Raw genomic sequence first — 11,530 nt, forward strand, 5'->3', positions numbered from 1 at the left:
CTCTAAGCTATCTCTCTCTTGTAGGGTAGAATAAATCGCTCTCCAAAGTTGATTTAATAACCCACTTAAGGTGGATTTAAATAGGCTTTGAGAGAAATTTATTTCCCTTTCCTAGAAGGATCTAATTTCCTATTAAAGAGAGAATCTACATCAAAATAGGAAGCAGTCCTAAGTTTCCTAAAGCAAAAAGATCTCTACACCTGCTGCCCTTTTCTGCGAGCAGCCCAACAGGTGTGGGGGCATTTGTGGAGCCAAAAATATTCACAGGGCGACACGTGGATTTTTGGACAAAAATGACAAAAATACCCTTGCAGTACAACGAGGTTCCTACGCGCAAGTAGCGGGCAACCCTCTTTCAACCAAGACAGAAGTGCCCAAAATAGGTAACAATTCAAAGTCCATCTTATCAAATCCTTTCTACAAGGTAATTCCCAAACACATTCCTTTTAAATTATGTTAATTGGCTAATTAATGGGTTTATTGCCTAATTAACCCATTAATTGTCAATTAAACCATCCATTATATCCAAATAACTACAAAATACATCCAATTCAACCCTAAAACACCACATGGCCGGCTATCCCCATTTCAAAACCTAATCCATCACTTTTTTCTACCTTTTTCACCATTTCTTCCTTTTTATTACCCAATAAATTCAAAAACCACCAAAACATTCATCTTATGTTTAATAGCCAAATAAATTGGCTAATTAAACCTAAATTAAACCTAAAAACCCTAGCCACCTCCTATCCCTATAAATATACTCCCATTCTCACCAAAAAGCTAATTCCAACACTTTGGCAAAAATCTCAAAATTCTCTAAACACTCTTTCTCTCTAAATTCTAACTTTGGCATCGGAGGTTCTTCGGCCAAAGCCCCCCCCATTCATCGTGGGCGCGTGAGGCTCTTGGCCTTAACCTAAGGTGTTAATTGTTTTGTAGGTGCAAAATCGTCCAAGATCGAGGAGGAAGAAATTTGCATCCACAAAGATTGTATCACATTTGTGGTTGTAGTTACTAAAAAAATAATTGCGAAATAACATAATAAATTATAATAGTAACATGTTAATTAAATTATTAATAATAAAATGTTATTACCTCGTAGGCAAGATAATTGCCACTTTGATAAATTTGCTTCCGCTTTGTACGGGCTTCTTGCTAAGATTTTAACTCTTTATGTAAATGTTTGTACCTATTTGATAAAGATTGCTTAGTCTAGAATGTGCTTTGAAACTGCTCGACAAATTGTGCACGAATCTTATTCCACATTTATTGCACTATTATCTCATTTCTCGTGATCAAGTCATGAGTAACGCACACACAACACTCAAGCAAAGCAACGTCTTCCCGGATCGACTGATTTGCATTCTCATATTTGTAGCATAAGGAAAATGCTTATCCATTTACCCCAAGACATAGCAAAGTAGGCCAAAAAGAGTCAAAACCCTCAAAACCCCAATATTAAGGAGGAAAGGAAGAGAGAGAGGCCTCTCGCACAAACGACGGAACAGTAAAAAAGGGAGGTTTTTTTGGCTGTGAAATTTCCACTTTTTAGCTGTTTTTTTGGCGCCCTCAACCCTCAGCAGCCGTCCTTTCACGACCGCAACCCAACAGTCCAAGATCCCCCCACGTCCCCTGTTCGATTCTCCACAAACCCGTCTAAACTCTTAAGCCTACCCACCTATCTCTCCCTCTCTGGTATTTCACAAATTGCTTGCTTGCTCTGCTATTAAGTCCAATCCACTGTTGCGGTCCTCCCCTTTCTACCCCTAGCTTCTTCTTCTTCTGCAACTCTCATGGCTTCCCGGAAACACTTGGCCGCTGTTAAGGTACTGCTGCAACACCCAACTGTCAAAATTTCCGTTGAAAATCTTTAACCCCAACTGTGAAAGTCTCTCCCTGCTCGAATTCTGAGTGGGTTTTGGGGTTTTTTTGGGTTTAATTTTGAAAAATATTTCTGAATTTTTTTTTTGCAGGGCGCGAAAGTGCTCATGGTTGGGGCAGGTGGTATCGGCTGCGAGCTTCTCAAGACTCTCGCTCTCTCTGGCTTCCAAGATATTCATATTGTGCGCCTCTCTCTCTCTCTCTCTCTCTCTCTCTCTCTCTTTTGTTGTTAATTTTAAGGGATGGGTTTCTGCTACTTTCTTATTTTATGGTGGTTTACTAGGGTTTTGTGTTCTAGGGTTTTCATTATGTGTTCCCCATCTTACGCTTGTTGATTGAAGTTTATGTGTTGGTTTTAGGGTTTTATTTAGGGAAAAGAGTTCTTTTATTACCAAATTTAGTTCATTTTTCTTAAAAAAATTTGACTTCTCTGTACAGGTAATCATGTGTCAATTTAGAGTGAAAAGCGATGAAATGATGAATCAGTATTGGTACTTCTTTCATGATCATAGTCGTTGCTGTTTGATGCTTGTGATTATTGACGCAGGAATATAAGATTAAGATGTTCTTAGAAGAATCTAGGTTCTGCCTAATCAAATTGGCAGAGAATTATTCTAAGGTTTTCAGGAGTCAAATTGGTGGCGACTTGTTACTTAAGGCTTGGACCTTAGGGTGTGTCTTGGATTGCTCGTTTTAGCAATAAGTGAAATATTTTGAACTTATGGTAAGGTATTGTAGCTGACTAGTGTTAGTCAGGGTGAATACTGAAGTGCTTCAACCCACACATAAGTATTAATTTTTCTTCAGTGTTACCTGGTTAATTCTTTAGTTTGTACCTTCATTGCTGTCCATTTCTTATTGCTTCATATGCTATGCGGTGGAACTACTATCATTTGTGTAAAAGTTTAATAAGCAGAAAGATAGCAATACTATATATTTTAGCAATATTGATGTGGTATATGATATCTAATTTAGAAAACAGATGAACTATATATTTACCACTACTTTGAATAGATCCCTATATTAATTTTCAATTCATGGTCTCCAGATTGATATAAATAAACATTATTTTTTCCAGGTTCCGTGTATATACAAGAATGAGCCAGTTTACTTTGTTTCTTTGGGTAATTATTCATTTTGCAGTTGGTTATCTTAAATTGCAGATCGACATGGACACTATAGAAGTGAGTAACCTCAACAGACAATTCCTCTTCCGACAATCACATGTTGGCCAATCCAAAGCCAAAGTAAGTATATTTACTATATCATATACTTTCTAATTTGAATTGGTGTGCTGTGTATGGTATTTTCATCGATATTTTAACAGGTTGCTCGGGAAGCTGTCTTAAAATTTAGGCCTGAGATAAGCATAACTTCATACCATGCAAATGTTAAGGATTCTGACTTCAATGTGGACTTCTTTAAGCAATTTAATGTGGTTTTGAATGGACTTGACAACTTAGATGCAAGGCGACATGTGAATCGCCTATGCTTGGGAGCTGATGTTCCCTTGATTGAAAGTGGGACGACTGGGTTCCTTGGACAGGTGACCTATTGCTTTAGAATTGTCTGACAAGAAACAAAATTTTTTAATTGAACTTGGTCTGTCAATTTGTTGTATCTAGTAAAATTTTGCCTGCCCATTATGCTTCTGGTTCCTTGTATGTTGTGTGTGTGAATATATTTGATCTGAGATCACTTGAGCATTGTAGAATTGTAACTGGTTTGATGAATTGCAATGCCAATTTCATATGTCAAAGATGTTTAGGTCTGGAAATATAATTTCTTTGCTTCTTTTGTAGTGGTTTTTGATCTGGATAATGCCCTATAGCAGTTGCAGAAAGGATTTCCAAATGGAATGTCTTTAGCTGAGTTCATGCAGTGAACTATCTTATCTTTGTCTAAGCTTTTCCGTGCTTTATTGGATAACTAGATGAGCTAAGGATCCTATAATATTCTACATTATGTGTTTGTCTATGATAGTTTGTGTTATAGAAATGCTACATTAATCATCATCATCTTATCATCTTATCGTCATTACCTTTGTTCCAATCATACGAGGTCAGCTATATGAATTTTCGTCTTCCATTATGTGATTCCTGCATAATGTTAAATAGTTTCAAGTATCCTTTTTTTTATTGTGGTTAGATGTAGATTTGGAGAGATGTTTCTTGTACCATGTACTTTCACTTTATAGTTTCTTTGGTGGAAATAACCCAGCTCATATGACCAACATATTCAAACTTCTGCATCATTTTGATTATTTCAATTGTTCTTTTATTTGTTTTACAAAATGCTTCATTGCAGATGGTTCTGTGTGAAGATTCTTTCCTTCCCTTTTTACTTATTTGTTGAATTTTTTGAAATCAGGTGACTGTACATGTGAAGGGAAGAACAGAGTGCTATGAGTGTCAACCAAAACCTGCTCCTAAAACTTATCCTGTCTGTACCATTACCAGTACTCCATCAAAGGTATTGTTGATGGATAGTTTTGTTTTTTTTTCTTTTTTGTTTTGTTTTTTTTTTTGTTTTTTTTTGTTTTTGTTTTTTGTTTTGTCGGCTCAGAATAACTGTGTGTCACTTGTATTAGTAAAGGTCGTACCCAGTGCACAAGGCTCCCGCTTTACGCAGGGTCTGGGAGAGGTGAATGTCGGCTAGCCTTACCCCCATTTATGGAGAGGCTGCTCCCAAGTCTCGAACCCGAGACCTACCGCTCATGGGCGAAGGCACTTGCCATCGCACCAAGTGCGACCTCTATGTCACTTGTATTAGTAATTCAGAATTTTTTATTGATAGTTGTTTACTTATATCCCATAAATTAAAGCTCTCTAATTCTACCATGGAGAATTGAATAATTTGGAAGGGAAAACAACACAAGTAATAGAACACAAAGGAATCCATGGGGAACCAAGAAACTGTGGAAACCGTTAATAGTTAATAGATTAGTTTTCTTTTTTCCATATTACTAGTACCACTGCTGCTACAATTCTATTTACATGAATTTGGTATAAGCTTTCTGGTTTGTGGATGACGTTTCTGCCATAAAAATGTTATTGACGGTTAAACAAGAGATAACTAAGATTATATGGTTTGATAGTTTGCTTGGAACAAACTATTAGTTGGATTGGACGATGATCATTTTCCTCCAACTCATTAAAAGGATAAAAACATCATTGTTCAAGATAACCACCCGCTCCTTGGGTCTAGGCTTTGACCGTATAATCTGTATTTGCAGTTTGTTCACTGTATCGTATGGGCAAAGGAACTTCTTTTTGCAAAGTTGTTTGGGGACAAGAATCAGGCAAATGATTTGAATGTGCGTTCTAGTGATGGTGCTAGCTCATCAAAACAGGCTGAAGATGTATTTGAACATAGAGATGATGAAGACATTGAGCAGTATGGAAGGAGAATATATGATCATGTATTTGGTTATAATATTGAGCAAGCTTTGTCTAATGAGGAGACATGGAAGAACCGCAATAGACCAAAGCCTATGTATATTAGGGATGTCATGCTCAATGAGCTCGGTCAACAGAATGGAAGTGTGGAAAAGAATGGTGCAGCCAATGAAGTATATTCAGTATCTGCCATGGCATCTCTAGGAATGAAGAATCCACAGGATATATGGAGCCTTATGGAAAATTCCAGAGTCTTTCTTGAGGCTTTGAAACTATTTTTCATGAAAAGGCAGAAGGTTAGTTTGAACTCTTGTATTAAGGAAAGTCATTGCACGATCATTTATTTTCCTTATGTCTGGACTGAACTCATAACTTTATTTTGTTCTGAGAACTCTTTCTAAGTTTTCATTTGTCGTTATTGTCTTTGTGGGGTTGGGGTACTGGTGGCAGGAAATTGGAAATCTCACCTTTGATAAAGATGATCAGCTAGCTGTGGAGTTTGTTACTGCTGCTGCAAATATACGGGCTGCTTCTTTTGGAATCCCGTTGCATAGCCTTTTTGAAGCTAAAGGGATTGCTGGTAATATTGTACATGCTGTTGCGACAACGAATGCTATTATTGCTGGGTTGATTGTCATTGAGGCAATCAAGGTGCTGCAAAATGATACAAAGAACTATAGGTTTGTGCAATTGACTTTGTAATAAAAAAAAGTGTTTCGTTTGTTCTCCGTTTCTCTTCCTTTAACTTCTAAAAAATGTTCCATTTTGCTATTCTGAATTTTAGTATTTCAAAATGAAGAGAAAATGTTCTGCTTTTGGATTTTATTATTATCTTTTATCGACTGATTGTATCTGCACACAAACACACTTGTGCTATGCATCGGTACACATACATTACTCACACTCAGAAATGCACTTTTAATTAGTTAATGTGCATCGGAGGCTAGAGCCAGGATCATATAAAAAAGAGATTCTTGACTGTTTCTGATGGGAAGAAAACAGGAATTTTTGTACTGGTTGGCTTGCACATAGGGGTAATCAGAAGGGTCCTACTTTTAAGTCATTTTCAATTTCCTTTTGTTTGATTGAAGTCATACCAGTTTAACAATTAGGGAAATTGAAATCTGAACAATATATCAGTGATGATGGTAATTCAGCAAGTCTGTATTACAAAATTGGCTTTACTCTTTTTGCCACTGGTTTGTTCTACACTGAGTTTTTTTGTTTTTAGTTTTTTGTTTATTTTGTTTATTTTTTCTTTTTTCGTGTGGTCTGATTCTACCCTGATCTGAATGCCTATGTAGGATGACATATTGTCTAGAACATCCAGCAAGAAAAATGTTGCTCATGCCAGTGGATCCATTTGAGCCTAACAAGTCTTGCTATGTCTGTTCAGAGGTACACTGATTGCTCTTTCTAAAATTCCATCTTTGTGGGATCTTTTAGCTGACAGTTAAATAAGAATTGTGATGTGCACTAATGCAATATGATTGTAAGCAGACACCACTATCACTTGAGATCAATACTCACCGTACAAAGTTGCGGGATGTAGTTGAAAAGATTGTTAGAGCCACGCTCGGGATGGGCTTGCCACTCATTATGCATGGTTCAGCCCTTCTTTATGAAGTTGGTGATGACTTGGACGAAGACATGGTAGCAAATTATGCAGCAAACCTTGATAAGGTATGAATTCTTTTCCTGTGTTTCGGGAAGACTTGCTAATGTAAGTTCACCTGATACATGTGTCTTGTATGTGTGATTCTTTTAAAATATTTTACATAAAATTGCAGGTGCTGTCTGAGCTTCCTACACCAGTTACCAGTGGGACCATGCTGACAATTGAGGATTTTCTGCAAGAACTGTCGTGCAAGATCAATATTAAACACAGGTTCTTTATCCAGTTGATCTGCAAGCTTCCTATGCATCATTAAATTGCTTCTTAAGATCTAATGTTTTACAACATGATGGATGACTTCAAGACATGAGCATTTGGAATAGCTACTTTTCTTGTTATGGTTTATAGAAATGAAGCTTCACTTAGCTGTTTAAGTTGAATTTTTTTTGTAAGATAGTAAGCAAACAGAAGCCATGTTACCAAACCTAACCGAGTAAGCTATTGAGGTTGCATGAAGCATTTTCTGATTCTAGTTGCCATTCTTTTTTATAGGGGTCGGGTGATGTTATTTTTTCTTTTATACCATGTAATCTAAATCTACGTGATAATTTAGCAAGTTTAATTTTGTGCAGAGAGGAATTTGATGAAGAGAAAGAACCCGATGGAATGGTTCTATCTGGGTGGACTCAAGCTCCTGCAGTGGCACAGGATGACAAGAAGTCTACTGCAAATGCTGGAAGTTCATCAAGTGCATCATCATCTATGGAGCCTGAAAAGACTGATGACATTGAAACTACTCCTGGAAAGAAAAGAAAACTGTCTGAGGTTTCTGAGTCCGCGAATCCAGAATTGTCGAGTGTTGCTGGCAGTAGTACAAGAAATCCCGAGAAATTGGAACTGGTTGATGACGACGATGACCTTGTCATATTTGATAATTGGGATTCGGTCACGGACAAGAAGATAAAGTTGCAATAGTTATTCCGTGGATAACGTGGAGGCCTCAGTTCAGTTCTAATTTTGTACCATTAGTGAGAAGCACTCATTCTTTTTTGGGAGGTTGGCTCAGTTGTTGTTTGTTAGGTGGAGCCGGTACAAATTAAGCGGTCTATGCTTCCCTCTTTTTTTTTTCTTTTTTTTTTTTGGTTGAAGGTGTAATGTGTCGTCGTCTTCCTAACTTAGTAGACAGAATTTTAGCAGTGTAACTTGAAGAGAAAACCATAACCTCGAAAATGTACCTGAAATAACTAAACAAGTGACCGTGAGTTTCAAACTTCCTTTTCATTCCATCATGAATTTAGTTTCCACCATGGATTTGGAAAATATTTAGGATTGAGTTGCGGAAAGCGGAAAAATGTTATATCGTAGCGTGGAAGTGCTTCTGGTGAGAAAAACATGTTGTTAGGTATGTTTTTTGGTAAAATCGCTTGAAGTGAAGCACACGGAAACGGAATGGAAGGTATTTTTTCGTAAAATCACTTAAAAAGTAAATTTCTAAGTGTGTTTATGGAAAAGTGCTTCTCATGTGCTTTTCGTCAGAAGTGATTATGCTCTTAGTAAGGCTAATATTGTAAATGTATCTGAAAGGATAATACTTAAAGAGTTTCTTAAGTTTGTTACTGAGCCTGTTAAGCTTTGGTTAGAAAAGGTGAGCTGTCATTACAAGTGTGTAAATGACTTGTCTATATATAATCAAACTGTAATCGTATTTCACTTAAGAAATGAAATGATATTTTCCTAATACCTCTTACAATTACTTCAAAACGAGCCTTTATTTGCTACAGTTATATGCGCAAGTGGCAAGGATTTGTTGCTCAAAGTGGTTTAGAGCGTTCACTCTTGTTGCATACAAGGTTTATGTGTTACAGCCTTGTACAACTCATTGTTAAAGCAGCAACATCTTCTACTTGAGCGTTTTAAGGAACTAACTTGGTCAGGTGATGATATTGATGTATGCGTTATAACACGGTTAGACACGACAAGTTTATATTTTAGTAATACACACACGTAATAAATGAATGAATGAACCGTAAGATCATAGAAGAACCGGCATGTTGTATGATAAAGAGGAAAGCAAGATGAGAAGGTAGCTAGAATTCTCCTTTGTTCATTCGTTTAAGCGGAAAAAGAGAAATTCAAATGTGAATTTTTTGGCATGCCACTCAAAGCCCATTTCTTTATAACATTTTGGGCATTTTCTGTTCTTATCATTAAATGAAGTTATTAAAATACTTTTAGTTAATATTTAAAGTTTCGAAGTCTTTTTATTAGTTTTTCTTTTAGTTTTTTTGAAATTATTTGATTTCATCACAAGTATATTACGCGAAACCAAATTTTAGTACAGATACAATTACACAAGTCTGTTTTCTGTATCAAAAACAAAAACCGAAATTGAGTAAGAAATATAGGATCTAATACATGTATATGTTTAAAGTTATACACAATATGGGAGAAAGGGAAAGCTAGCTCTTCATTCCTGGTTCTCCAGTAGCTAGATCCTCCAAAAACCACACGAATCCTTAGACCGGGATTCGAAAAAGGCGCCTCTTAAGATTTTGGAAAGCAGCAAATTATTGCAGAAAAGAATGTTAAGTGCTTTTCCATGTTCGTCTCCAGTTGATTTATATTATTCACACGCCAACGCAGGGTGCAGTACATTGGGTGGTGCTAGAAACTCTTCGACATGGATAAGGAGGGTAGGCTGGAACAGGAAAGTTCTTCCTCTCCGAATGTTTCTTCCTCTTTTTCGCATCGGGATTTTCCGGTTTCTTCAGATCTTCTACGCTTCGTACATCGGCCATGCACGTAAATGATCTTGATTTCCCTGAGTAGTACCTTGACAACCCTCTCCTGCTGAGAAACACACATGTGCATATTGCATTCAATTAACCAAGTCAGTGTACATTTGGTGCATTGCATTCGACAATAATACATAATTGATCTGTACACACGCGTACCAGATTATATATAATCGATAAAAATGTTCCCTCAAGAAACCGAAAAAATTGAAATGCGAAATCAAAATGGAAAATCTAGAAAGAAAAAACTGATTGTGTTCTTACTTTTGTGGGAGACCTGTTCTTAGTGCGCCCATGTCGAATGCTCTCATATTTTCGCCTTCCATGGTTTCCAGTACAAGAAGAGAGAAATGACGTTGAAGAAGAAGTTCAGAATATTATGAGTTTTTTCGTACGTACTGCAATGTGTTTGAAGTGTATATATACGTGGAGAAACAATTAATAATGGGATGTGTATATAAGGGTCAGTATGTATAAATGGGAGTGGGGAGATATAGGAGCTCACACGTCATGGGGATTAGGGTTGCAAACTTATGTTGTGGGTTCGATAAAAGTGGGTTGTTTTGGAGCCTCTCAAAACTGCTCACACCGTGTCTGGTTTAGGTTAATTGACGCCGACCTCACCACATCCTTATCTACTTTCCCTCTTGTTCGTTGGCCTTGCCCACCCTACGTTCCCTTATTTTTTCTCTTTTCTTGCTCTTTTGTTGGAAGGAGAATACTATTCATATAAACTCTCTAACTTTCTTACAGATGTAATATACATATCGTAGCTTACATATATAGGAGGATGAAATCTTGGGGACCCCTCAGCAATTTGGGCCATGTGCCTGTACACCTTTTGCACGCCTCCAACGCTGCCTCTGTTTATTGTCATCTCCGTTTTGAATGGTTACCTCATTTGCTCTAAATTTTATAAATTTAGCCACGGATAAAATCAATCTTATACCATAAAGATCACATTTACATATATATATACTTTCTACTATCTCTAGCATAATGAATACTAAAAACTAGAATCACAAACAGGCCTTTAAGTTGACGGTATAAAATGTGGAAGAACTATTTAACCAGTTCTTTAAGCTTAATACTCATTTTTTTTCAATGAAAACATGGAAGTGCAAGATTGTTAATTCTCGAAATTCAACGAATCAATTAAGGGCAATGTTTGGTTGACCTGAAAGTGGTACTAGCTAGTGTGGTGCTAGCCTACATTCTCTGATGGCTACGTTAGATCCTCACTTCAAAGGTAGATAGTGCAAAGGCTTCTAATTAGGAGAGGTAAGTATATCGAAAGCAAAATGTACATTAATGCCTTAACAGGTCCAGAGGTTCTTTCCCTTCACTTCTCTTCCATGCGGCATAAGTACTGAAGTTTTTGACGATTGAGGGCCTGTTTGGTGGGCTGGATAAGATCAGGCATTAAGGATAGAATTAGATTGGCACTTGGTAGAGACATGTAAGACATGACTTGTAATCCATGTATAAGTATATGTTACATAACTCACTCTATTGTGGATTCATAACTCATTATGTCCAATCCTATCTTCTCACATTTTGACACAACAAACAAAAGACTAAACTCAAGTCTATTTTAATTGGTCACAACATATCCAAACCAGCTCACCAAACAGAGCCATGGTTGACATTTGACATTATTAGCCAACATTTTAGTGAGTGTACTTGGCTCATCTTTTGATCCTTTTGATCAGATGCTTGGATGCACACCTTCGATGCTTAGAGACTCGCGAGAGTTGTAAGTTTTCGCAATGTGATGGTTCCAAACAAATTGTGTACGAGGGAGGGACGGTGAGGGTTGCTCAGGCTGCATCAGAGCC

At 37.0% G+C, this 11,530-nt stretch overlaps 1 protein-coding gene and 1 long non-coding RNA gene across 3 annotated transcripts; one reads left to right on the top strand and one right to left on the bottom strand.

Annotated features, from left to right (window-relative positions):
- The first annotated feature begins 1,400 nt into the window (after window positions 1-1,400).
- Window positions 1,401-8,167, top strand: LOC126623775 (SUMO-activating enzyme subunit 2-like). 2 transcript variants are annotated; one of them, XM_050292760.1, is made up of 11 exons: window positions 1,403-1,829; window positions 1,977-2,066; window positions 3,048-3,131; window positions 3,212-3,430; window positions 4,255-4,356; window positions 5,120-5,578; window positions 5,733-5,962; window positions 6,587-6,680; window positions 6,783-6,965; window positions 7,073-7,170; window positions 7,530-8,167. In XM_050292760.1, exons 1-11 carry the CDS (start codon window positions 1,797-1,799, stop codon window positions 7,870-7,872), a joined length of 1,935 nt encoding a protein of 644 aa, XP_050148717.1. In that variant the 5' UTR covers window positions 1,403-1,796; the 3' UTR covers window positions 7,873-8,167. The 2 variants fall into 2 exon arrangements, with proteins under 2 accessions (XP_050148718.1, XP_050148717.1); XM_050292761.1 differs by lacking the exon at window positions 3,212-3,430 and having other exon boundaries at window positions 1,401-1,829.
- Window positions 8,168-9,212: 1,045 nt separating this feature from the next.
- Window positions 9,213-10,383, bottom strand: LOC126623778 (uncharacterized). Its single transcript, XR_007623876.1, has 2 exons — window positions 9,957-10,383; window positions 9,213-9,747 (listed from the first exon to the last, which is right to left on the bottom strand). It is a non-coding gene; the product is annotated as an uncharacterized LOC126623778 (long non-coding RNA).
- Window positions 10,384-11,530: the final 1,147 nt, after the last annotated feature.

This window comes from Malus sylvestris, chromosome 5, assembly GCF_916048215.2.
Source record: "Malus sylvestris chromosome 5, drMalSylv7.2, whole genome shotgun sequence".
NCBI classification, from domain to species: Eukaryota; Viridiplantae; Streptophyta; class Magnoliopsida; order Rosales; family Rosaceae; genus Malus; species Malus sylvestris.